The following is a 26,109-nucleotide window of genomic DNA, read 5'->3' as shown; positions in this document are numbered from 1 at the left end:
TGGGAAATTGCTTTTGACCCCAACTTTGGGATCCTGACACAAAAAGAGAAGTCCTGCTTAAAGACTCTACACTCAAAGTTGCCATCTTTCCATTCCCCCAGTAAACTAGTGCTCACTGTCAGCAATGATATGGTTACGTGGTTGATCAAGAGATTAAGCTAACAGGGTTAGCAAAGATTTTTTAACATCTTCTTGGGCACAAAAGACTAATCAAGTCTTGTTTGGCTGAAATTTACAAGTATTTGTAGAAAATATAGACCAGTTGTAATATTTTCTCAGAATCTATCTGCTAACCTCAAAAATGTACTGATAAATACCACAACAGCTACTAATTAACTCATACACACAAAGATTTATACCTGAACCTTTCATTATTTCTATGCCTCTATTAATAGTGAGGAAAAAGATGATTTTAGTCATTATCATGAGAATCAAAATATCATTAAAAAATTCTTGAAAGCTGTCTGCTTTTTTTTTTAAGATGTGGACAAATTCGTGAGATGGATACACAGCTGCAGGTGAGAGCAAAGAAAGATTTATTATCAGCCTCTAACCATACCGTGGTGTTCAGGTAATGGCTAAAAAAAATGTTTTTGTGTTTGAAGCTGTTTTAATTCTTTATATTGTCTCTACTATCCATTAATCTCTATGTAGGTGGACAAGGCGATGCTATAACTTTTACTAATGGACATGATGATGAAGTAATAGCAGCAGTTATGATGTGTAGGATATCCAACTCACAATAAAGTGAGTCCATGGGGAAACTTATGTTTCCAATGGGGAAGGTACCCATGTTAATATAATTGTTTTCTTCTGCTATCCTTCATGACATGTGACTGAATCTCTCAGTTAAGGTATAACTGAGCAACCAAGAAGATATTTTAAAAACTTATTCATTGTGATGTGGGTGTCATTGGCTGTTATTTATTAACCATCTCTAATTGCTCAGAGGATCTAGAGTCACATGTATGTCAGATCAGATAAAGACAGCAGATTTCCTTACATAAAGGATATTAGGGGATGGGCTTCACATCAATTAACAATGGTTACATGGTCACAATCAGGCCAACTCTTTAATTTTACTGATTTCAAATGTGACTACCCATGTTCCCGCATCATTGGCCTGGATTGCAAGCCTTCTCCACTGTCTTTCCGTACTTAACAAGAGCTGAACATACAAGTCGAGCTATTCATAACCCAGTGATTATTTGCACCGGCCCTCTGGATGCCTGCTTATACTATATAAGGAAATGTATGGATCCACATTGCTGGAATTTTCATCCCAACAGCTCCCACTTCATCATTGTAACTTCACTGGAAAACTCAAACACAATAAGATTAGTAGGTTTCCTGAGTCAATGAAGCCCACAAAACCTGTACTATATTATTTTTATGAAAGTGTCTATGACAATCTGATTATTCTACATGGCCTTAGATAAATGACACAAAGAATCACCCAAACACTTCTAGTTCCTTGGTGTAACTCAGGTTTACTAAAATTGCCCTCTACATTTATTCTGAAGGTAAGGTGAGAGTGATTGCTCTTGATATCCAAAGCAATGTTTGACTGACTGTGATATCAAGAAGCCCTTGGTAAATTGAAGTCAATAGCAATTAGAGAATTCTCCACAGGTTGGAGTAGCACAGAGGAGGATGGTTGTGGATGCTGAAACCAAATTTTTCTCCCCACGATATCGCTGCAAGAGTTTCTCCTAGACCTACCCTCCTCAGCTAATTCATCAACTTCCTACCCTCCATCATACAATCCAAAGTGAAGATATTAGCTGATGATTGCACAGTGCAGAATCCCATTAGTAACCTCTCAGTGAAGCTCTCTATGTCTGATTGCAATAGCTCCTGGGCAACACTTAGGTTGCGGCTGATTGTGGCAAGTAACATTTGCAGCATACAAGTATCAGGCAATGATCTTCTCCAACAAGGGAGAAGCCAATTATCCCTTGACATTCAACAGCATTACCATCACTGGATCCCTCACTGTCAACATCTTCAGGGTTACATTTGACCAGAAATATTACTGTGATTGTGAGAGTAAGTCAGAGCAAGGAATACTACTGACTTGTCTGGTTGACTGAGGCTTCAACACCATGCAAGTTACCGAACTCTGTCCAGGTCAAGTGACACTTGTTAGGCATCCATCCACCACGGGTGCTTAGTACAGTGGGGTATGTCATCTACAAGATGCACAGCAACAACTTGCCAAAGCTCTTTCAATAGCATTTTTCAACTGGAGCCTTTAAAACCTATGCCCTTTATAAGGGCAGCAAATACATGGGAACACCACCCCTCTTCAATTTCCCCTCCAAACCGCACATCATCTTGACTTGGAACTTTATCATTATTGCTTCATTGTTGCTAAATCAAAATTCCTGTAAAAGCTGTTTAAAAAGGTAGCTCACCAGCCTCTTTCCAAGGGGAAGGTGGATGGACAATAAATGCTGACCTTGCCAGCAATATATCCCACAAATAAATTAAAACAAAAGAATGGCCAGTGGCATTCTTCTAACACTACTTTCTGGAATGGGATTTGGAAATGGAATTTGATTATGGTCTGTACCTGCTACTGAATTATTAGCTAAGCAATTCAATGTGGAATCAACTTTCTCCCTTTAAACAGGCCATTAAGGCATTCTGTCTGTGTGGGACACTGCACCAATTACCTTTGGGATGTTAGTTTGCACAGATTCTTGCTACAGCTGTTGGAAATGATGCCAATGAAGTACAGTGTTCCTTCCATTCCACAAGAAATGAGATGTGAAGGTCATGGCCAAGTGTTTGTTGCCCATTCCTAATTGCCCAGATGATAAATATAGTTAACCACTTGCTGTGGGTCTGGAGTCACATGTAGGCCAGACTAGGGCAAGGTGTGAGGGTGGCAGATTTCCTTCCCCAAAGAGTATTAGTGAAACAAATGGGTTTTTACAACAATTGATAATGGTTAGATAATTGCCATTAGACTAGCTTTTTACACTGGTTTCTTTTTGATTGAATTCAAATTCTACCATCTGCTATAATGGAATTTAAACCCATGTCCCCCACGCAGTACCCTGGGGTTCTGGATTACTAATCCAGTGATACTCCACAACCCCAGCAACAGGCAGAGAAGATTAGCCTTTTCTGTCATAAAGATAAATTTCGAGGAACCCTTTTGATGGTGTGTACCAATAAACTGGTTAACTGCAAAATATTTTTCATTCACTGTTGTGATGTATTTTTAAATGTGACAAAATAAGGTCTGTCCAATCTCCTTCAATGGAATCTTGGAACTTCACTCACAATGCCTTTGTGCTTTTTCGGTGTTCTAAAGCTCAGGGAAAGCTGAAGCATCTCAGATAAACAGATATTAACAGATAACACAATAATACTCGCCAGTTTCTTCAAGCCACAAAGATATCATTGAGTAGTAAGTGAAAGAACCATTCTGCCCTGCCAGCATCTTCAAAGAGCAATCCAAAATGTTTCACAGTGTCCTTCTGTCTCTCCCTCTCTCATCTTCTATTTCAAACATTTATCAACTTTTCATTTGAAAGTTTTGAAGTTCCTTCCCTGAGGAGCAGAATGGCCTTTCATAATGTCACACAGATTCTGGGAAATTTTAACAATGCATAACTTAAGATATTTTACTGAATCCCTTACAAAATATACATTTATTTCTAGACAGTGCATATTACATAATTGAGATATAAAGGAGCAAATAAAGGTTGCAACCTAATTTTGGGAATTTAAATGATATTATAAATAATTTCAGTATTAGTCTTAGTTATGATATTACATTCAAGTTGATCATCTTTGTCATTCCTAGTTAAATCAATCCTATTTTGAACAAGTGCTGATTAAACAGCTACTTTAGTCCCATCTGCTCAGAAAGGCATTTTTCCAGCTAAGAGGGTTGGAAACAAGAAAGTTTGTTACTTAATTTAAATTACTGCCACAATAATGATCTCACAATTAGCATACAGGACAAAGCAACGCAAAGTCAGTATGACAATTATGATATTAATTAAGCATTTTTAAAAACTTTTTATGAAACATGTTTCCTCCTCAATTTCCAATTGGAGTATCAAAACCTCTCTGGAAAGGAATTCTATGGGCTCAGTGTCAAATGAGGCTCCTTTTAATCAATTGAAGAATTAAAATGATCTTAGTTTCATAATAGTTCCTCATTGACCAGTACTACCTCTCCTTTTCCCAAGACAACCACCATCATTTAATCATTGTTATCTTTGTTTAGTGCTCTATATAGCCAACTGACTAAATCCACTTTCTAATCAACTTCTCGCCTTTAAGATGTCCTTTGGAATTTACTCCTTCAATGTTCCTTTGGTCACCTGTTTCAATAACTCTTTAGGCGACTTTATAATGCTCCTGTGAAGCAATCTAGGACAGTTTACTATGTTAAAGGTGCTATATAAATGCAAGGTGGTGTAATTTTGAGTGCTTAGCCCTCCAATGAAGCTTTGCAAATTCATGTCATGTCAGACCTTTAATCCTAGGAGAAAAGGAAGAAAACGTTTATCCTATCACTCTAGCTGGATTCAAACCCCGGTCTTGGGAGGAGGAGGAATCACAGAATTATTACGATGCAGAAGAAGGCCATTTGACCCATCATGCTGGCACTGCTAAGAATAAGTGTTGTTAACCCAGTATGACATCCACGCTTTTCCATTGAATAGTACAACTGCAATTCACAAAAAGGTGAGCATAGAAATCAATAAAAGATAAGAAACCAGGGCCTTATGAAAAATAAATCATCAACAGATGAAAATACACCTTTAGCTGTAACAAATATTACTGCCAGACATCATCCAAAATTAATATCTATTCCCACAGTCCTTGTTTTCCTAATGCTTCTCTCCTGTGGATGATAAATTTTACAGTTTCTTTCTTACACTGAAGAAAATGTGATATTGAGTGTCTAGAGTTACTTAAAGTTGGAAGATATGCATCTTAAAGTAATACATACCTTCCATTTTCTTCCAGTAAACTTTAACCTGAAGCTGATTGTCCTGATAAAAAGGGGCCCCAACATCAATGAGACGCATAGTTCTTTTCCCATGAGATGTTGGGAGGGCGTTGACAACACCATGTCTGGATTTTGTTGCTGAAGATGATCCTTTGAAGAAATAATGCCAGCATTAAACTAATTACTGACAAATAGCACATCATGTCTTCAGCAGTTGATGGATTACACCATCCAAATGCAAGTTCTGTTCAATATTTTAGACAAGTTAAGATGACTTCAATCTCTATGCAGAAGGGGATTTGTGAAAATGGCTGTCTTGGTTCATACCCACTGATGCTATGAATCTATTAGTAAACTATTTACATTGCAATGTTTTTTACCAAAAGGCTCAACTATGGCATCAACAGATTAATGCAAGCAAAGCAATGACACTGTCTTCGGAACATTAAGAGCCAACACAGATTTTTGTTGTCCCTGAGCAGCTCCAGAGGCAGTATTACTGATGCGTCACACAGGCAGAGTGTTCAATCCCCCTGCACAACTACACCTTGAGCTGAATCTGAAATAAAGGCATGCACTTCACACAGAGTGAAGTACAGCAGGTGCAGAGATTTGTCAGGTAGGCAAAAGCCATTGTGGCTGCACAAAAAATTTCCACAAACAGCATTGAGATGAATGATCAGTTTGGAATGGTGATTGCCTGAGGGAGGAACAATGCCCAGGATAGTGGGAGAACTCATATCTCTTCACTACACTGTGCCTTGGAATATTTAACTGCACCCGAACCAATGAAACAGCTAAACAAAATCTCAGTTTAACATTTCATTCAAGGAGCACAAAGCAGCACTCCTTGTGTACTACACCAGTGTTGCAGCTTAGGTTGGATACTCGATGATGAGGTGTGAACTTAGTCTTTCAATTCAGTGGCATTGGTCGAGATGAGGCATAAGATATATGAGTCACAACAAATCAAAGCAGTATTAAATAACTACATTTTGGTGTCACTGTGCACCATTAACATGCATTATCAGGTTGCAGAAAGTGCAAACGTCAGTTAGTTGTTTACAATCTATGTTCCATTTTGTTTGTATTCAGCAATCACTTAAATCATTTGATCTCAAATTATTGATATCCACACAGCAAAGAAGTGGCCCTTCGGCCCATCGAGTCTACACCAATATAACTACCACTAAGATTGCGCTAATCCTAATTTCCTGCACTTATCCCATATCCTTGAATGTTATGATATACGAAGTGCTCATCCAAATATTTTTTAAAGGTTGTAAGACTTCCAGCCTCCTTTACCTTCTCAGGCAGTGCATTCCAGATTCACACTGCCTGCTGAGTGAAAACATTTATTTTCCCCAAGTCTCCCCTGAATCTCCTGTCCCTTCCCCTAAAACTATGCCTCTTACAATTGACCCCTCAACCAAGGGGAACAGCTGCTCCCTATTTGCCTTGTCCATACCCCTCATAACCTTGTACACTCCAATCTTCTCTGCTTTAAAGAAAATAATCCAAGTCTATCTAGCCCTCCTTATAGCTCAATTTCTCCATCCCAGGCAACATCCTGGTGAACCTCCTTGGGGGTACTCCTCGAGTGTTATCACATCCTTCCTGTAGTGAGGTGACCAGAACTGCAGGAGGGCTTATTTTTAAGGTGAGGGGAGAAATACTTTGAAAAGACATGAGGGACAACTTTTTTATACAGAGTGTGGTTCATGTGTGGAATGAGCTTTCAGAGAAGTGGTGGATGTGGCTACTGTCACAACGTTTAAAACACATTTGGATAAGTAATTGCATAAGAAATGTTTGGAGGGATAGAGGCCAAGCGCACGCAAATGGGTCAACATGGACTGTTTGGAGCAAAGAGGCTGTTTCTGTGCTGTATGACTTTATGACTCTATAGTTTAATGCACATGGTACTCCAGCTGTGGCCTAACCAATGCTGTACACAACTCCATTACCTCCTTGCTTGTATACTCTATGTCACGACTGATGAAAGCAAGTGTCTCATATGCCTTTTTAACTATCCTATTCACGTATTCTGCCGACTTCTGGGATCTATGAATAATTATCCAAAGATCCCTCTGTTCCTCTAAACAACCCAGTGTCCCGCCATTCATTAAGTACTCCCTCATCTTGTTTCTTCTTCCAAAGTGCATCATCTCCCACTTATTATGGTCTGCCCAACTGACCAGCCCATTTATATCTTCCTGTAACCTACTGCCACCTTCTTTCCTATTAACCACTCTACCAATCTTGGTGTCATCTGCAAATTTGCTTAACATGTCCCCCACATTTTCATCTATATCATTTATGCATATAACAAAAAAAGTAAGGTTCTCAGCATTGATCCTTGTGGACACCGACCTCCAGTCACTCAAACTGCCTTCTACCACTACTCTTTGTCTCCTATTACTAAACCAGTTTCTGATCCATTTCACAAAGTTTCCCTCCATTCCATGTGCTTTAACCTTCTCAGTCAGTCTCCCATGTGGGACCTGGTCAAAGGCTTTGCTAAAATCCATATAAACTACATCAACTGAACTTTCCACATTCCACACACTTGATCACATTTTCAAAACATTCTAACCATTTGGTTAGCATGATCTCCCTCTGACAAAGCCATGCTGACTATCCCAAATTTACATATGCCTTTCCAAGTGGCTATTAATTCGCTCCTTCAGAATTTTCTCCAATTGTTTCTTAACCGCTGACATGAGACTCACTGGTCTGTAACTTCCTGGATCATCCCTACTAGCCCTTTTGGAAAGTAGACCCACATTAGCCACCCCCCTCCCCAGTCCTCTGGGACTTACCCCGTAGTCAGACAAGAATTAGAAACTTGGGTCTGAGCCCCTGCAATTTCCTGCCTTGCCTCCCAAAGCAGCCTAGGATACAATTCATCTGGACCAGAGGATTTGCCTGTTTTTAAGTCTGACAAAACCTTCAATACCTTGACCATTTCCTAGGTCAAACTGTGTAGTTCCTCACAGTCCCTTTTCCTGAATTCCTTATCTACATTCTCCTTTACTAGACTGAAGACTGAAAAGAAATATTCATTCAGCACTCTCGCAATATCCTGCGGCTTCACACACAGGTTGTCCTAATGGGCCCTACTCTTTCCCTGGTTAGCCTTTTCCCTTTAATGTACCTATAAGATATCTTCGGATTCTCCTTAATCCTGTTTGCCAGTATTTTTTCATGCCCCCTTATTGCTCTTCTAATTGCTTTCTTAAGTTCCCTTCTGCACCTCCAGTATTCCTCTCGAGCTGCAGCTGAAATCCTCCCTTTGGACTTGTTAAAAGCCCTACTCTTCTTCTTTATCCGGTCACAAATTGTCAGGACATTCAGGGTTCTCTGAACGTATTGCTTTCCACACTGAAGGGTACATGTTGTACCTGTACTCTCTCCCCAGTTCCTTTTCAAATGCCCCTCATTGTTCCACTATAGACGTACCTGCAAGGAGCTGTTCCCAGTCTACTGTGGCCAGATCCTGCCTCATTTTAATAAAATCCATCTTTCCCCCAATCCAAAGCCTTCTTTTGCAAGCCATCTGAACACTTGTCTGGCTTCTTTCCCCAGAACCAGATCCAGCACTGCCCCATCCCTTGTTGGGTGCTATACTTATTCATACAAAATGATTCCCCAGATACATTTTAAGAAATCCACCCCTCTAAACTCTTAACACGATGACCATCGCAATTTATATTGGGAATGTTGAAATCCCTAATATAATTACCCAATTATTACTCTTACACACCTCTGTGAACTGTCCACATATTTGCTCCTTTATTTGCCGATGACTGTTTGGAGTCTCAACTCCTAGTTAAGTAGCTACCCCTTAGCATTCCTAAATTCTACCCTCAAAGCCTTGTTTGAGGACCCTTCCAAGGTATCATCTCCCTTTATTGTAGTAATTGACTCCTTAATTAATAGTGCTGCACAACTACCCTTTTTACATGCTCCACTGTCTCACCTAAAAATCCTATATCCCAGAATGCTGAGCTACCAGTCCAACCCCTTCCTCAATCATGTTTCAGTGATGGCAACAGTATCATACTTCCATATGTCAATTCACACCTTTAACTCATCAGTCTTACCTATTACACTTCTAGCATTAAAGTAAAGACAATCCAGCCTTGCCTTACTCTCTTGACATCAACATAGCTGAATTCAGTCTGACTTGCTTCTTTTACTATAGCCAGATGTGTCTCCGTTTCATCGATATTATTTGTCCCCTCCCATTACCAGACTAATTTAAACTCCTCCCAACAGCAGTAGCAAACTTACCTGCAAGGATGTTGGAGGCAGTGTGGTTCAGGTGCAGACCATCCCATTTGTACATGTCCCACCTTCCCCAAAGACGATTCCAATGATCCAGGAATCTAAAATCTTGCACCAACTCTTGAGCCACACATTCAGCTGTCCTATTTTCCTATTTCAGAGATTACAAACATTGAGGTCCAGCTTTTTAATCTACTGCCTAGCTCCCTGAATTATTGATGCAAGACCTCACTCCTCACTTTGTCCATATCATTGTACCGACCTCTACCACAACATCTAACTCATCACCCTGTCCTTTCAGAATCCCTTGCAGCCTTTCAATGACAAGCCTGACAGTGGCAGCAGGAAGGTAATACACCATCCTAGAGTTGTGTCTTTGGCCACAGAAATGCCTATCTGCTCCTCTGACTAAAGAATCCCTTCTCACTATTCCTCTTCCTCCTCCCAGTTCAGTCAAGCCATGTGTGGTGCCAGAAGCCTAGCTCTCTTTGCATCCCTCTGAGGTACCAGCACCTTCATCAGCTTCTAAAATGGAATACTGGTTAATGAGTGGGACCATATATGACTGTTCTTTCTGGATTGCCTGGTGGTCACCCATTCCCTCCTTTCATTTAGTCCCTTGCTATTGTATATATTACACTGCTCTGTGTAAAACAGACTTGGAGGCATTTGTGTCCTTTCGTGCCTCACAAATATTTTAAAAAACAGCCTTTAAATTTTATATGTGGTGTAAGTTGAAATTTTGACTAAATCTGTCCAAAAACATGGATAGTGAATATAAAATGCATCTTTACACAGCATTAAACTGTGCATTTGGCCACTAAGTGAAATTTATGTGCTCGCTCCATGAATTTCAGATTTTGCTTAACATCACTATCAATCAAGATACAAATAACTCAAATTCGATGTTTAAATTTATCTCCAATCTGTTTCTGAAAAATGGGGCAACTTTGCTTTATGTTACACAGATATTAAATGTTTTCAAAAGCACTACCTAGTGCCTTATAGATTAGCAAGTTGACTCAGAGTAAGTTATTGAACTTAAAGTCAAAGGCTTTTGTAAATTTGACCATGTTTGAGTACTTTATTTGTTTTAGTTATAGTTACTTTTTGATTGTATTCACTCCTAAAAGTTCTGCTCATTAGCCAGATGAAGTCAATTCTTTGTATCTGACAACTATCACCTTTGTTGTGGGACAAAAAAGTCACTGTCTTCGGTTTAGAATTCTACTCCCTTCTTATGACAAAACGAAGAATACAGCACTTCCCAGTCAGTCAGTAGCCTGTATTGAAAATTACATTACATTTAATGAACTATAATCAGGTTTCTTGCTTGTTTACCTATTTGCTTATATTCTAATAGTAGTATTTGGAAATTGGGATGATAAATTATTACTCTAAAAGTATTCCCAACTTTAAAAGATGCGGAATGTGACAACATGTAGGAAATATGGGAAGCCAGTTGGTACAGTGAGACATTGAGAGGACAGAATTCATTGTTGCTGGAGTCAAAGGTCATGCCATTGTAATTTTGTCTGAAAAATCTGACTTTTGCTAACTGTCTGATCTCATTTGCAGAAGATTACAAAGTCATTCAATATCTGTTTATCGCAATTAAATACATAAGTAAAAGATTTTGACACTCATGTTTTAAGACATAAAGGAATGAATATTGAAGGTTTTTGTTTTTGTCAGTCTTTACAATGTTTTTATTCACAAGTTTCCATCTAATCTGGCAGCAAACTGGAGATAGTAATGGTAAAATATGTACAGAGGTGCAGAAATCTCACTCTACCTACTCATTTGACTGCAATCCTACTTCTCCCTCAGCCTAATGCAAAGCCTCTCTGTGCCTGTCTACTCAAACCCTGAGGTTCATACCTCTCCCTGTATGCCAGCCCAAAATCACTTCTGCTCCTTTCCTTTGCCAAACTGACTCCCAATTCTGCTGCCTTCCTCATCCCTTGTTGAGGCCAGGACAAACATGAGAGGAATATAGACAAAAGGAGAGACAAAAATGTTTTTAAAAAAACTGAAATAATGGGGGATGGCACCAAAAGTGAAGGAAGACAGGACAACAAAATTCCCAGAAGAAATCTAGTGACAAAGATTTGAAGGAAGAGATAAAAAGGGCACTTTTCATTGTGACAGTCATTAAGAGGACAGATGCTGTTCTTCCATCATCTGTAATATATTCCATCTTCAAGCCATTGACCACCAGAGACTCTCAGAATTGCAGATCCACAGTTCTCTGGGAAATTGGAATTTTGCTGGGAATATTATTGCAATCTTGCATAGTCTCCCAATCAGTGTGTTAATAATCAGGAATTGGAATTGAGGCAAATGACATAAATTTATTTAAGGAGAAATTCGATAAGTACATGAAGAGAATAGAAGCATATATTGGTTGAGTTACATGAAATAGGGTGACAGCAGGTTCATATGGAGCACAAACGTTAGCATAAACCTGTTTGGTTGAATGGGCAGCACAATGCTGTAAATACTATGAGGTATTTTTAACTGCAGGTGCGACATCAAAATGCGGAAAATTACGATTCCAACTCCAAAGTGAATCGAGCCAGTTTTCATGCAGGTGGATTTGGAAGGTGACCAATTCACTGGCAATGGTGGCCTGGTCACTAGACACATTTAAGGAAGCCACATCCCTTTATGTTTACATGCTTTTTAAGCTTGACTAATATTGTGTAGTTTTACTGGGTCTTGAGAATCTCAGTGAATATGAGGAAGGGTATTTTGATCCGTAGGCGAGTGTTTTAATAGCACTGTTTGTTAACCAGGAGTGTTTCTTTTATGCCTAACCAGGAAACCTGCAAACACTCTCCACATACTCTTCAGTGCCTGCTCTGTGAACTTGTCCAGCAAACCACTTGCCCACACTATCCACAACCACCATCTCGCTGCTGTCCCCGGTCTGCGATCTCTCCCTACTACATCCTTCTTCTTTCGGCTCTCCCACTCCACTGCTAATCAGCCTGTCTATAAGGTGATGGGGTAATTCCTCCAGCTCCCATCTGAATGTACAGTTCAGTCAAGATGGTGTCCCATGTAATTACATGGACATTATACAAAGTGGAGTAACACATAGAGGTTTCAAGGACTCTGGGTACTGTTGAAAGAAGATATATTTTGTCCAAGTTTTTCGTCTTGCACTCATCAAGATAATTTGCAAAAAATACCAAAGTAAAGGGAAAATAACATTTATTTTAAATGAGGAATGAATGCTGACTCATGCAAATTGACTCATGCAAATTGTCCTGATGAGGACCAGTCAAAAAACTTGGACAAGTTGTGCCTTTTTCAGGAATACTCAAATCACTACTACATGATATCTTCCGCTATCAAAACAAAAGAACAATGAACTGATGACATGAATTGCAGTGGATCTGATATGGGGCAAGACAGTTTGATGGATGAGTCATTCACTACTATACAGGACACTCAATAAGGACAAATTTATTTCACATACTTTGTTGATAGAAACTAAAAATGTACTTTGTGAAATGTTTTATGAGTCAGTACAAAATGACTTTCTCATTTGTTTTGACCCAATCATTTCAGCTGGGATGATGCCTCTGCTAAAATTGTGGAACATGACATAGCTGCATCAAGCTTTCAAACAATGATGTCACCGACGTGAATTCCAGGTGCAGGTTCAGCATACTTTTTAAAATTAAGACCTCAGTGCAATGAGCGTCAAACCACAATCCTTGGCTATTTTAGCACAGTTACCACAGCTATTAACACTGCCATAATCAGAAAAGAAAATGATCCCTTACTTGTGTTGGGTACTCGAGGAGTGCCAAAATACAGAGAAACCTTGGCACCTTTTAGTCGCACTTGACCCCAATAGGTTACACCTTGCAGGTCCATTAAATAGCTGCTGTTAGGCTGGAGACCTTCCAGGACCACATGATTTTGAGACTGCAAGGAGTACAAAACACTCTTGATATCATACATTGTCTGATTACAAACATTCAAATTATGCTTTCCACATTCCAAAACATTCAAATATAGACATTGAAAATAGAACTCCTGTGTTTTATTGAACCACCCTCCAAATATAGCCTTTGTTGCCAAATAAAATAGCATATAATCATCATAAATTGTTAAGTGGATGCACACAAATATGTTGTGTTGCACTATATTAATGTTTCACTGTGTGGGAAAGGCATTACCACACAAAGCACTTGTGTCTCACGCTATTTCCTTTTTTCCCTCAGTTGCTGACCACACTCACCCCACTTATGGTTTTCCTTCTTTTCTTTTTGGCTGGCACTCCTGACTTTGCATTAACAGTCCAACTCCAGAACACTTTGTAATGGTGCACAGGAATATCAGGCTCTTCCAATATGTCCCAGATGATCTTGGTGGTAACAGTGCCATCATTATTTGCAGTAAAGTTGCCGACTCTCACATTTGACGGTGCAGGTGGAGCTGAAGGATCTGAAACCACACAGAAAGTAATCAGTGAAAGGTGAAGATTTGACATCCTGGTGTATATAATTGCTCACTTCTACTAAAACCAGAACGCACTTAGAAACATGAGTTCAAGTTTGAGTGCTTAACACTTGTTCTGCTTCAGGAAGCACAATATTCTAAATGTCTTGGGAAGTATCAAAAATTCTTGAAATGCACACAGGTCAAAATTTAATTACAGCCTTAAAGTTTTTACATGTTTTCTCCTTTCTCTATTGCTATTGATTGGTCTCTCACCCAAAACATGAGGATAAATTGCATTTAAGTGGAGAATTCTATAAACCACACCAAATGTTACAGTGAAATTGTCATTAAATGAGGTGATTTCTAACAAACCTCTCCTGCTGACAAAAATATGTATGGTCCACACCTGAATTCCAATCAATGCTTTGGCATGCTAGGCTCCTCCTAGAGTGTGAACTGCAAAACCACCCTTCTAATATCTTTTATCCAAGTTTACATTCTATCTGAAGAGCAGAACATATGTTTAGTCCTCTTTGAGGCTACTTTTGACTTTAAACTTTGAATGTTCCAGGTAGTCCAGGTGAAGGAAAGTATAATCAGTTGGAATGTGAATCTTCACACTGCCTTAAAATTGTACCTTCACATCTTCCATAAAACAGCACCTCTTAATGCATCCCTGTGATATTTGCCACATTAATAGTGCTGGGATAGTATTTGCTACAGTCTTCCAGTAATCGTCCTGCTGAGGGTTTTGGGGTGAATAGAGAAACTTCTCATTAGAAAGCACAAACATTTCTTCAGGTGCAGCTCAGTTGTCTCTGGTTCTGTGTCAAATAAAACTGTACCATTCAATAACTCCTGGCTGAAGGGGCTCGTCCAGGTCCTGCCTTCCCACTCAACTAAATCTCTAGTCACATGCCCCTCAGCTGCAAGGGTCAGGAGGCTACAATGGTAGGTATCAAGGCTGCTGCCTTGGTGGAAAATCTCATTTGGAAATTGAGACTGAAATAACATTTTGCAGTTCTGAAGAAAGGTCACCGGACTTAAAACATTAACTTTGATTTCTCTTCACAGATGCTGCCAGATCTACTAAACTTTTCCAGCTGCTTCTGTTTTTGATTTTGCAGAAGACTTTGCTTCCAATCTCCTTGCATACTAACTGCTACAGATACATGACGATCCCTCACAACCGGACCTCCCAGATTAGGGAGACTGCTTCTGGCTTTGTCTCCAGCACTCCTGTTGCTCGGCAATCAAACAATGGCACCGTATACTTCACCATTTTCCTGGAGGAATTCTGGCAAATTTCAGTGCCCAAATCAGCAGGTAATAGGGAAGTTAGATACATAAGAGTTTTTACAGTACTTGATTGGGTTTGAACTCGCACTTAGGAGTCTGAAAACCTGCTTGGTGCAAAGGACAAAAAAAAGGATTAACTTAATTATATTGTGAATTTAACACAAGAAATCAAATGAAGAAAATGCGTAAGATAAACGTCATTCCTTTTCTGGATCGCATTTTTTAAAAGGAGAATGATCTCTTATAATAGGATGTTACTTTTAGACTATCACACAAACCAGAAGCTTCTTTCTGAATTCTGACCATCTGTCTGAGTCGACCGCTCAATCAAGCTTCAGCTCATTTTGAAGGGCTCTGAGATTGTGCAAGCTGTTTGCTCTCTTTGGTACATGATTTTACCATCTACAGTGGGTCGGTTGACAATATCTATGGCCTGAGTTGCCAAACATGAAGTTCTAGGGTTGAGCAAATCATGTCTCAGAAGCTTCTGTCCTGAGGTCAGCCCTGTGGCTCCTTTAACATGCAGACTGGCTTTTATTTTAGCTCTGAGACCCTATCACTAAGCCTTGAAATGGTTTTCTTCAAACACCCACATCACGATTGTTGGAATTTGCCTCCATCTTACTGCCTCACTCAACATCACCTCATCTCCAGCTCCCAACTTTTACTCTGGGGCTTTACCAATTGTCGGATATTAAAATAGAGTCATCCCAACCATTTTGGGAATCCAGTTTGGGATGTCCTGGTCAAAGGACTGGATGGCGATATCTTGGTTGGGGAATACATCTCCTTTGTCACATAATTTTATATGCTATCTAAAATTAACTTCACCTCAGAAGTCAGCTATGTAAAAATCTCTATTTTACATATAAAGTTTGCTATTCTTGAAAGAAACATTCTTTCAATGATCCAGGACATTAACCAGCTATTAAAATTAGACAAATGAAACTCTTTAGATTTTTGCTAATGAAAATTGGAGCTTCCATGTCACGACATATGGACTCTGGTGGCCATTTGTAAAAGCAAACATCCATTGTTGTTTACAATTCATAATTCAGGACAATCATAAATGATGGGTAATGTTAAGGCTCTCAGAAGAGCAATTAGTGAAATACCACAACAGAAATAAATAATTAACACACCCAAACTCATGCATGTCTCTTTGATATGTCTAACTGAGCAGCCCTTAGTAAAACTAATATAACATAAACAAATTAGGCTATTATTTGTTTTTTTTTTGTCCATTATTCTGAAGCTATCACAAATAATTGAGACCATTTCCCATTGAAATGGCACAAATCTCATGGTAATATTCATCCAATAGCTTTTTTACACAGGGCTCAGAAAGGTTGTTGCTTTTAAGAGTATTGCAGTTTTGTAAAAGGCAAAGAAAACGTTAAAAGAAAATCTGAAAACAGCAGATTAAATCAAGATTTTAAACATTTTCGCAACCAAAAGCTTAAGGCCCAAGGTCAGATATTTTCCACTCTGGAAAAGTAAAGTGTGCCCAGTAAGAAATTAAATCCTGTATTTCTCTTTCTCTCTCTAATCTCTCATTACATATGTGTGTGGTGTTTTACAGAGATACCTCAGCTAAGTTATTTATCAGAGTTTTTCTTCCACATATCTTCCCAAATCTCAGAGACAACATTAGTGGCCAGAACTCCTCTCATGCAAACTCTGACATTTTCTATCCAATAGAATGCTTTATGAAATTTGATTTTTAAAACAGTTTTATTTATAATTTTTGTTGCAATTACATTTTTTTTTAAATTCTCACAAATTATGCTGCTAATCAGGGAGACAAAAGGAAGGTCATTGTAGTATGAAACACATTTCTGTATTGAGGCAGTCGAGAGAAAGTTCAATGGACCTATTCTGGGGATGGAAGACTGTCTTAAGAGGAGAGTATGGGCTGGCACTCATTGGAATTTAAAATAATGAGAGGCAAACTTGTTGAAACATACTAGATTCTTTAGAGATTTGGCAGGGTAGAGGGGAGAAGTTGTTTCTCCCCTTGTGGAAGAGACAAAGACCAGAGGGCATAATGTCAGAGTAAAGGGTTGCGATTTTGAAAAGGAAGTATGAGGAAGAATTTATTCTCTGAGAAGTATTGAATTCTGTGGTATTCATTACTGCAGTGGGCTGACAAGGCTGGGTCATTAAGTATACACAAGGCAGAATTTTAATCAGTAAGGGATCAAACGTTATACGGCAAAAAACAGGAAATTGGAATTGAGGATGATCAGATCAGCCATGATCTCACTCAATAGTGGATAGGTTTAATGGGCTGAATGGCCTGCTTTAGCTCCTACATTTTACTGTCTTATTAATCCATAGAGCCATTTACATGGATTACTCTTAAAGATACTCTTAAAATGTGGATATTGTATTGAGACAAAGATATATAGAAGCAGATACCACACAAAATGATTTGGATGCGAGCATAAGAAGTACAGTTAGTACATTTGCAGATGACACCAAAATTGGAGGTGTAGTGGACAGCAAAGAAGGTTACCTCAGATTACAACAGGCTCTTCATCAGATGGGCTAATGGGCTGAGAAGTGGCAGATGGAATTTAATTCAGATAAATGCGAGGTTCTGCATTTTGGGAAAGCAAATCTTAGCAGGATTTATACACTTAATGGTAAGGTCCGAGGGAGTGTTGCTGAACAAAGAGACCTTCGAGTGCAGGTTCATAGCTCCTTGAAAGTGGAGTTGCAGGTAGATAGGATAGTGAAGAAGGCATTTGGTATGCTTTCCTTTATCGGTCAGAGTATTGAGTACAGGAGTTTGGAGGTCATGTTGCGGCTGTACAGGATGTTGGTTAGGCCACTGTTGGAATATTGTGTGCAATTCTGGTCTCCTTCTTATCAGAAAGATGTTGTGAAACTTGAAAGGGTTCAGAAAAGATTTACAAGGATGTCGCCAAATTTGGAGGGATTTGAGTTATAAGGAGATGCTGAACAGGCTGGGGCTGTTTTCCCTGGAGTGTCGGAGGCTGAGGGGTGACCTTATAGAGGTTTACAAAATTATGAGGGGCATGGATAGGATAAATAGACAAAGTTTTTTTTTTCTCTGGGGTGAGGGAGTCCAGAACTAGAGGACATAGGTTTAGGGTGAGAGGGGAAAGATATAAAAGAGACCTAAGGGGCAACGTTTTCATACAGAGGGTGGTATGGAATGAACTGCCAGAGGAAGTGGTGGAGGCTGGTACAATTGCAACATTTAAAAGGCATTTGGATGGGTATATGAATAGGAAGGGTTTGGAGGAATATGGGCCGGGTGCTGGCAGATGGGACTAGATTGGGTTGGGATATCTGGTTGGCATGGACGGGTTGGACCAAAGTGTTTGTTTCCATGCTGTACATCTCTATGACTATATGACTCTAATTGACTCAGTTCTTGACATCAATTAGATAGTAGTACCTTTAACTATCCACTTAAAACTCATCTTTACTGGTGCTAAAAAGTGCCAGTTTCCTATCCATTAAACTGATATTCTAAGCTGGCAACCGGCCAACCTAGCAGGGCAGGAGACTGTAGCCAGTGATCCTTGGGAGCTGTTCCCTGAGAGCAAGATGAGGGCAACAGGCAATTAAATATGTTAATTAACTTTTCTGCCTCACAACGATATGAACATACAAATAAGGAACAAGAGGAGGCCGCTCAACTCTTTGCGCCTGTTCTGCTATTCAATAAGATCATGGCTGATCTAAGTTTAACCTCAGTTCATAGAAATCATAGAATCCCTACAGTGTGGAAACAGGCCATTTGACCCAACAAGTCCACACGACCTTCTGAAAGCTAACCCACCCGAACCCATTCCCCATTACTCTACATTTACCCCTGACTAATGCATCTAACCTATACATCCCTGAACACTATGGGCAATTTAGCATGGTCAATTCACCTGCATATCTTTGGATTGCGGGAAGAAACCAACGCAGACACAGGGAGAATGTGAAAACTCCACACAGACAGTCACCCGAAGCTGCAATTGAACCCAGGTCCTGGTACTGTGAGGCAGCAGTGCTAACCACTGAGGCACCGTGCCAACCCTTCGACATAGCCCCTGACTACCTTTCATCTGTTTGGTAATCACTAGATGGGATACTCACTGAGCATATATTGGATTGAGAATACGTTTCACATATTTTTATGTTTTAATTGAACTTTCCCTGTATACTAACCTCAGTTGTGAAGATGGCAGGATTTCTATTAACATTGAAGGTGATGAATTTGAAGCCTGCCACAGTCTTGTCCATTTAGTGGCTATTACACTGTCACTGATGTCCAAGGTTTTGTATTTGCACTTATTTCCTTTTATTAGTTAAGCTCCCCCAAGCTGAAAGTTTCAATTATTGCTAGTAATCTGCTGTGCTCTTTATCTTTCAAAATATGTTTCAAGAACAGAAATATAAGGAGCAATTTATGTGACATATTCATTAGTACAAAAGCATCAAGCAAAAGTTTTCAACTATAGTTCTTTTCATCTTTTGGGTACGAATATTAGGAAGGTTTCCACCCAGAGAAAAATCTAACAAAGTCTTACAAGTCAAAAGAAAAAGAAGAATAAAAAAAAAAATTAAAGGAAGGGGCAGAAGGTTTAGAAGAGAAGTGAAGAAAATGTTTTCACCCACAGAGCGGTGGGAATCACAGCTTGTAAAGGTGTGGAGGCAAAACCCTTGTGGCATTTAAGAACTGTTTAAATGTGCACTTGAGATGCCAAGGCAAATGGAGCTATGAGCCAAGTGCTGAAAAAATAGCATTTAAATAGGTAGGTGGTAGTTTTTGACTGGCATGGACACAATGGGTAAAAGGACCTTTCTCTATGCTGTAAACTCTATGACTCTAAACTGATCAGGTTTGCAGACATAGTATTCATAGGATTTTCAACTTGCAAGGTGGGAGAGAATTTGTTATCTGCACAGTTTGGAGTCATGAGTGTTCTTGGTAAATTGGTTATAAACTCATGGACATCTACAGTACAGAAAGAGACCATTCAGCCCATCATGTCTGCACCAGTCAATAAAGATCTGATTACACTAATCCCATTTTTCACCTCTTGCCCAAATGTCCTGGAGATTATGGCAATGCCAAGTGATTATGTAAATACTCATTGTATGCTTTAAGAATTGCTGACTTAATCTCCTTTTCACTCTCACCACTGTCTGGGTGAAAAAGTTTCTCCACAACTCACCTTTTAGCCTTCTAGCTCATACTTCAATTTAGTTACACATAGCTTACAGAGAAAGGTCATTCCTAAGAGACGTATGTTTTCTAAAATTTGAATAATAAACTGCTATCAGAGTGTTCTAGAAACCTTTAAGGAATGGAAGTGACCAGTAACGCTCACAGCATCTCTTACGTAGAAACAAAGAAATATAGAAACTGAGAGCAAGAGTGGGCCATTCAGCCCTTTGATCCTGCTCCATCATTCAATATAACCTTGATTGACCTCTATCTCAATGCCATATTCCCATTTACTTTCCATTGTTCTTGATGCCTTTAAAGTATAAAAATATATCCATCTCTTTCTTAAATATGTGCATTGACCCAGCTACTCCAGCCTACTGTGCCATTGTCGCAGTGGAGAAATGTTTCCTCATCTCCACCCGAAGTGGCCTACTCCATATCCTGAGTTAGTGATCCTGCTTCTAGGCTTCCTAACCAGGAGAAATATCCTCCCTGCATTTACTTTGTCCAGCCCTGTTAGAAATGTATATATTTTAATAAGATCCCCTCTCATTCTTCTAAACCCTCATGACTACAGGTCCACTTGGACCAATCTCCTCTTATGACAGTCTCCAGTATCAGCCTAGTGAGATTTCATTGCATTTCTTTCATGGCAAGTATATCCTTTCTTGGGAAAGGTGACTAAAACTATGTACAATACTCCAGCAGCTATCTCAGTGAGGCCTTGTAACAGCAGTGAGACATCAGTGCTTCTGAAATCCTCTCCGAATGAAGGCCAATACATCATTTGCCTTCCAAATTGCTTGCTGCACCTGTCTATTTTCATTGACTAATGTATAAGGACACCCAGATTCCATTGTGCATCCACATTTCCCAATACATCACCATTAGTGTAATACTGTGCCTTTCAGGGAGATCGGTTAATTCACTTGGCTGGACAGCCAGTTTGTAACAAAGAATGATGCCAATAATGTGGTTTAATTCCTATACCAGCTGAGGTTTCCAGAAAGCAATCTCCTTCTCAATCTCTCCTCTTGTCTGAGGTCTGGTGATCCTTTGCGGGTCTTCGCCCTGTGATGAGAGAGCAGACCTATGGTCCTCTGAGACTATGCCCGAAACATCGATTCTCCTGTTCCCTGGATGCTGCCTGACCTGCTGCGCTGTTCCAGCAACACATTTTCAGCTCTGATCTCCAGCATCTGCAGACCTCACTTTCTCCTCTGAGACTATGGCAACACCATCTTTATTCTGCCTTTCTGTTATGCACAATGAAGTGTATAACTTCCCATTTATCCATCTTACACTGCATCTGCATGTGTTTGCCCACTCACTCAACTTGTTTTGATTACTCTAAAGCCGCCTTGCATCCTCCTCACAGCTCACAATACTACCTAGCTTTGTGTCATCATCAAACTTGGAAATATTGCATTCGGTTCCTGAGTGGTAGTTTCCTGGTTGAACCACATTGTAATGGCTGTCAAAAGCTTAATGTTGAAAAGACCACTGCCTCTTTCTTTGATTTGTATCACTGTGGCTTATATATTCCATCATAAAATGTTTTAATATTGATTTCAACATGTTTATTTTAATAAGGGTTAAGTGCAACAAATGTGCAAAAATAACATTAGTTCACCTATTATAACTGAAACCTTCGCAGTTTAATGTTTAGACTGGCACTGTAATGTTTCACTTTTACCTTAACGTGCATAGCAATTCCAGACTGAAGATATTCAACAAAAAATAAAGTTCAGAGGTTTCTTCTGCAGTAATGCTACTACAAGTGAACTGAAAGCTTACCTGTATTCCACGCTGAACAAGCCAGAGATATTAGTCATATACGTGTAATATGTTTCCACCCGGTACACCAGGCTCTTATTTGGGCTGTAACAGCACTGGAAAGCCTGAGAAAATGGCAGCACCTTCATGCACCCCATTGGCATTTTAAGGAGGCACGGTTTTCCTGATAGTGAAGAGGGACAGCAAGTCTCCTAACCCACCCGCTCTCCTATACAGGCCAACTCTAAAGTTGTTAACAGTTTCTTAAAGACTAATTCTGCAACCCTTTGGAATCCTCCCAGCAGTAACTGATGTTCAGTGCCTGTCTGAATCAGTGCAGCTGCAAACAGGTGAGGACTATACCGGGGTGGGGGGTTAGGCATGGCGAGGGGAAGGGAAGGCAACAGCAGTCAGAACTTCGCTCACTGAGGTCGTTGGCGTCCTCCTAACAAGACCTGGGCAGTAGAGCAGTGAGCAAGATTGTTCGGACTGCACGTGAACATCAGGAAGAGTGTAGCTGGGAACGGAAAGGCAAAAGAGAACAGAAACCTGAACAGCATCTTCAGGCAGAGACAAAGGTACGTGTAAATGATTGAGAATTAGTGCCAAAAGAGACAGCAATTTGTTAAGGAGATGCTCTGTTAGTGGCATCTCACTGTGGTACATCACCCAGGCTGCAGATGTCGTCTTCATCAAGGGTCAACAACACATTAAATTCATAACTGATGAGATACCACAAGCTCACTCAGAGGGCACTGGGACGAGTGCCTGGACCAATCAGGCAGTGCCTGCAAGGATCTCAGTCACTGTGCTGTGATATTGCACTCCCGTTAACCTGGCCCTTCACAGAGGTGTTGGCTATGAGGACACTGAGGCCCTGGAAGGCGACAATTTTTCAGAGGAGGTGGAGCAGGAGGACAGGAAGGAGAGGAGTTGGAGGCAGAGGGAGACAATGCCAAACAGAAAGATGCCTCTGCTCCACGATGAGGTGGCCTCCTCCTGCCTCCCTCCTCTCTCATGAGTGCCAGTCTTTGAATCTCCTGTGCCATTGCAGGTCCCATGGTGAGGTGCCAGGTCTTTACACAAACTCCCTCCCTCAAGACATCCAGCTGCCTCAGGGATAATTGCACTGGGTGTCTGATATTCACCTCCATCCCTTCCCATCTGGACTTTAATTAAACTCCATTTCCATCTCCATGTCTATGAAGGCCTCCCATCGCCAGAATACTGAACCCGTTCCTGTGAGCTGTAAATGGTTTATATTTGACATTCAGGTTTCATTATTGTAATTCTAACATTTCCTGGATCTTCACAGTTCATGAACTGAAAACTGCAAAAAGGGTCGAACCAGGGACTCTTCAATCTTCCTGGGTTTTTTTGTGCAGTCTACAGGTTAATGTTTAACAGCGCCGTTCATAAAGAAAATAATGGCACCAAATCATTTTCATTGTATGCAGTAGATTTACTGAGGATTATGAGCGCAGCTGCAAAGAATGTTTCATTCTGGTGAGACTACTAACTACATTCACCACAAAACCACAGTTATTTCAGGCACTTAACTAAATCTGGGAAAATCCACCTGTTTCAAGACCTTTAAACAAAGGGAGTGAAAACAAAATGAGGGCAGTTCTTATCTCTGACTGACAGACTCTAGGCTGGTGCAAGATGTAAAGGGTAGTACAGACCTTTCGAGGAGCGGAAGTGTTTGCTGGGTGCAGTGAATCCTCTTGTACCATGTACATTTACAGCAGCAACACGGAACTGATACCACCGACTGGGACGGATGTCATGCAGTTGAACCCGCTCTTCTGTGGTCTGGTGGCATAAAGAAAGATTTTTCAAATGTTTTAAGAAATTCAAACTAATAATTTGAATCAAATCAGTACCAACAAGAATCACACCAATTTGCACATCAGGCATGTTTGTGGGGACCCACTCCGAAAGTTCAGGCAGAAGTGTAATGACACATCAGGGGTCTCACTGGCTGCCTGGAGAGTTGATGAGACTTCTGTATTGGCAGAATCAATACCTCAGGGGGCAGCAGTTAGAATGGCCCAGCAGCGCCATAAGGGAGGCTGGCCAATGAACTATCCCTGAAAACCTAGGATTACGGAGGACACAGGACAAAACCCAGTGATGTGGGGGCAGGTTTCTCAAATTGTCAGGATGGAAGGTTGCTGGGAGTTGCAGGCAAAGGAGTCAGAAGCAATGGATGGGAGATAGTTACCAGCCAGCAATCTCCTACTCCACATACCCACAAAACCCCCACCCCCACCTGGTCTAGTCTCTGGATCAACCTCTGATTGATTGATCGAGAGTCTCCATACTACCCCCAGCCCTGCTTGAGGGGGCATGGTGCTCAGGGATAGCGGCTATTGGGAATTTTGCACAGTGGCAGGATCTCCAATAGCTGGGCAAATGCTAATGGTCGAACAGTGTGGTGCTGGAAAAGCAGAGTTGATCAGGCAGCATCCAAGAAGCAGGAGAGTCGATATTTCGAGCATCTTGCTCCTTGGATGCTGCCTGACCTGGTGTGTTTTTCCAGCACCACACTCTTTGACTCTGATCTCCAGCGTCTACAATCCTCACTTTCTACCGAATGCTTCTGGTGGCAGCCTGAGACCTCTCAGTCTTCCTTAATTGGTCATTTAAGGGTTTCAATTGGCGAGAGGATGGGCTGGTCAAGCATTAATTCCAGTGGAGGTGGAAAGGCAACAGGTTTGCATATGCCACCATCCCATCCAACTGAGTGCCCATCCTACTCCCTAGTTCACCACCTCTGGATGCAGAAGATTCTACTCATGTCACAAATGTTGGTTGTGACCAGTATATAACCCTCTGACATTCCTCAATATACCTGGTGTTGACATACTAAACCTGTGGTTGTTCATTGCTCAACATATTTATAATGCATTCTGGCCACAAACACTGGGAGTCTCTCAGGAACACCATCATATTATATTAAACACTTGGTGCTAAGGGTCAGCAGGCTAATAGATATTAGAGGGCACTGTACCCCAGGCCAACCTTAACCTTGACATTCATCCAAACATTAACTTTGAATGATTTTCTTCCTCCCTAATCCTGGAATACAGGGGGTCCCTGATTTATGAAGGTCAGACTTAGAAACATTCATACTTGCAAATACAATCCCATAAAACTGTGTAATTTTAAAAACCTGACATTACAAACACTTCCTGTACTTATAAATGGCTGCATTATGCTCTCCTGCATTGTGTTTTGATTTGCATACAAAACTACTTGCAGAGTCCAGAACGGATCTGGTCACAATCCAGGGACTACCTGTACTTAGCTTAACTATAGTGTCACAGCATCATTATGACTGCGATAACCAATCTTACTAATGAACTGGTACAGAGGCAGGAGAAACTATCATGGAGAATGAGGAAATGGCACACACATTGAACAAATATTTTGTCTGTCTTCAGAATGGAAGGCTCTAGTTTCAGTACCGAAAGTAGAAGGTAACCTAGGGGAGAAAAAAATGGAGAAATGAAGGATATCAATACCAGCAGAGAAAAAATATTGGAGAAACTTGAGGAACTAAAATCTGCCATCTACTGGTCCTGAGTACCTACCTTCTAGGGTATTGTTAAAAGATAGTGTATCGATGCTATGGCTTTAATAAGTTATTTATACCTGTTTTTTTTTAAAGCGGTCTTAAGACAGAGGTGAAGAGCTGTCTAGTTGGAAAGCCAGTAAAGTAAACCGCTTGTGAGGCCTTGGTTTTATTTAAAAGTTGGAACAATAGATTAGATTAGATTAGATTAGATTACTTACATTAGATTAGATTACTTACAGTGTGGAAACAGGCCCTTCGGCCCAACAAGTCCACACCGACCCGCCGAAGCGCAACCCACCCATACCCCTACATTTACCCCTTTAACCTAACACTACAGGCAAATTAGCATGGCCAATTCACCTGACCCGCACATCTTTGTTACTGTGGGAGGAAACCGGAGCACCCGGAGGAAACCCACGCAGACATGGGGAGAATGTGCAAACTCCACACAGTCAGTCGCCTGAGATGCAGCCTGGATAGGTATGGCGAGCTCTCATAGACCAGGATTTGTAGCTTGTA

General features: G+C 40.4%; 1 protein-coding gene across 3 annotated transcripts in view; it reads right to left on the bottom strand.

Annotated features, from left to right (window-relative positions):
- The window catches only part of anos1 (anosmin 1), a 208,682-nt gene that overhangs the window by 13,682 nt on the left and 168,891 nt on the right, over window positions 1-26,109 (bottom strand). For all 3 annotated transcript variants that reach the window (XM_043692163.2, XM_043692162.2, XM_043692161.2), the window contains exons 6-9: window positions 23,693-23,822; window positions 13,530-13,735; window positions 13,069-13,213; window positions 4,982-5,131 (exon numbers count right to left, since the gene is read on the bottom strand). In XM_043692163.2, coding sequence (XP_043548098.1) covers window positions 4,982-5,131; window positions 13,069-13,213; window positions 13,530-13,735; window positions 23,693-23,822 — 631 coding nt within the window. The remainder of the gene's footprint in view (window positions 1-4,981; window positions 5,132-13,068; window positions 13,214-13,529; window positions 13,736-23,692; window positions 23,823-26,109) is intronic.

The sequence above is a fragment of the Chiloscyllium plagiosum genome, unplaced genomic scaffold (assembly GCF_037043375.1).
Source record: "Chiloscyllium plagiosum isolate Xiang-an unplaced genomic scaffold, Cpla_swu_hap1 HiC_scaffold_6, whole genome shotgun sequence".
NCBI lineage: Eukaryota > Metazoa > Chordata > Chondrichthyes > Orectolobiformes > Hemiscylliidae > Chiloscyllium > Chiloscyllium plagiosum.
Note: the sequence above shows the minus strand (reverse complement) of the source record. Positions and strands in the feature narration are given on the sequence as shown.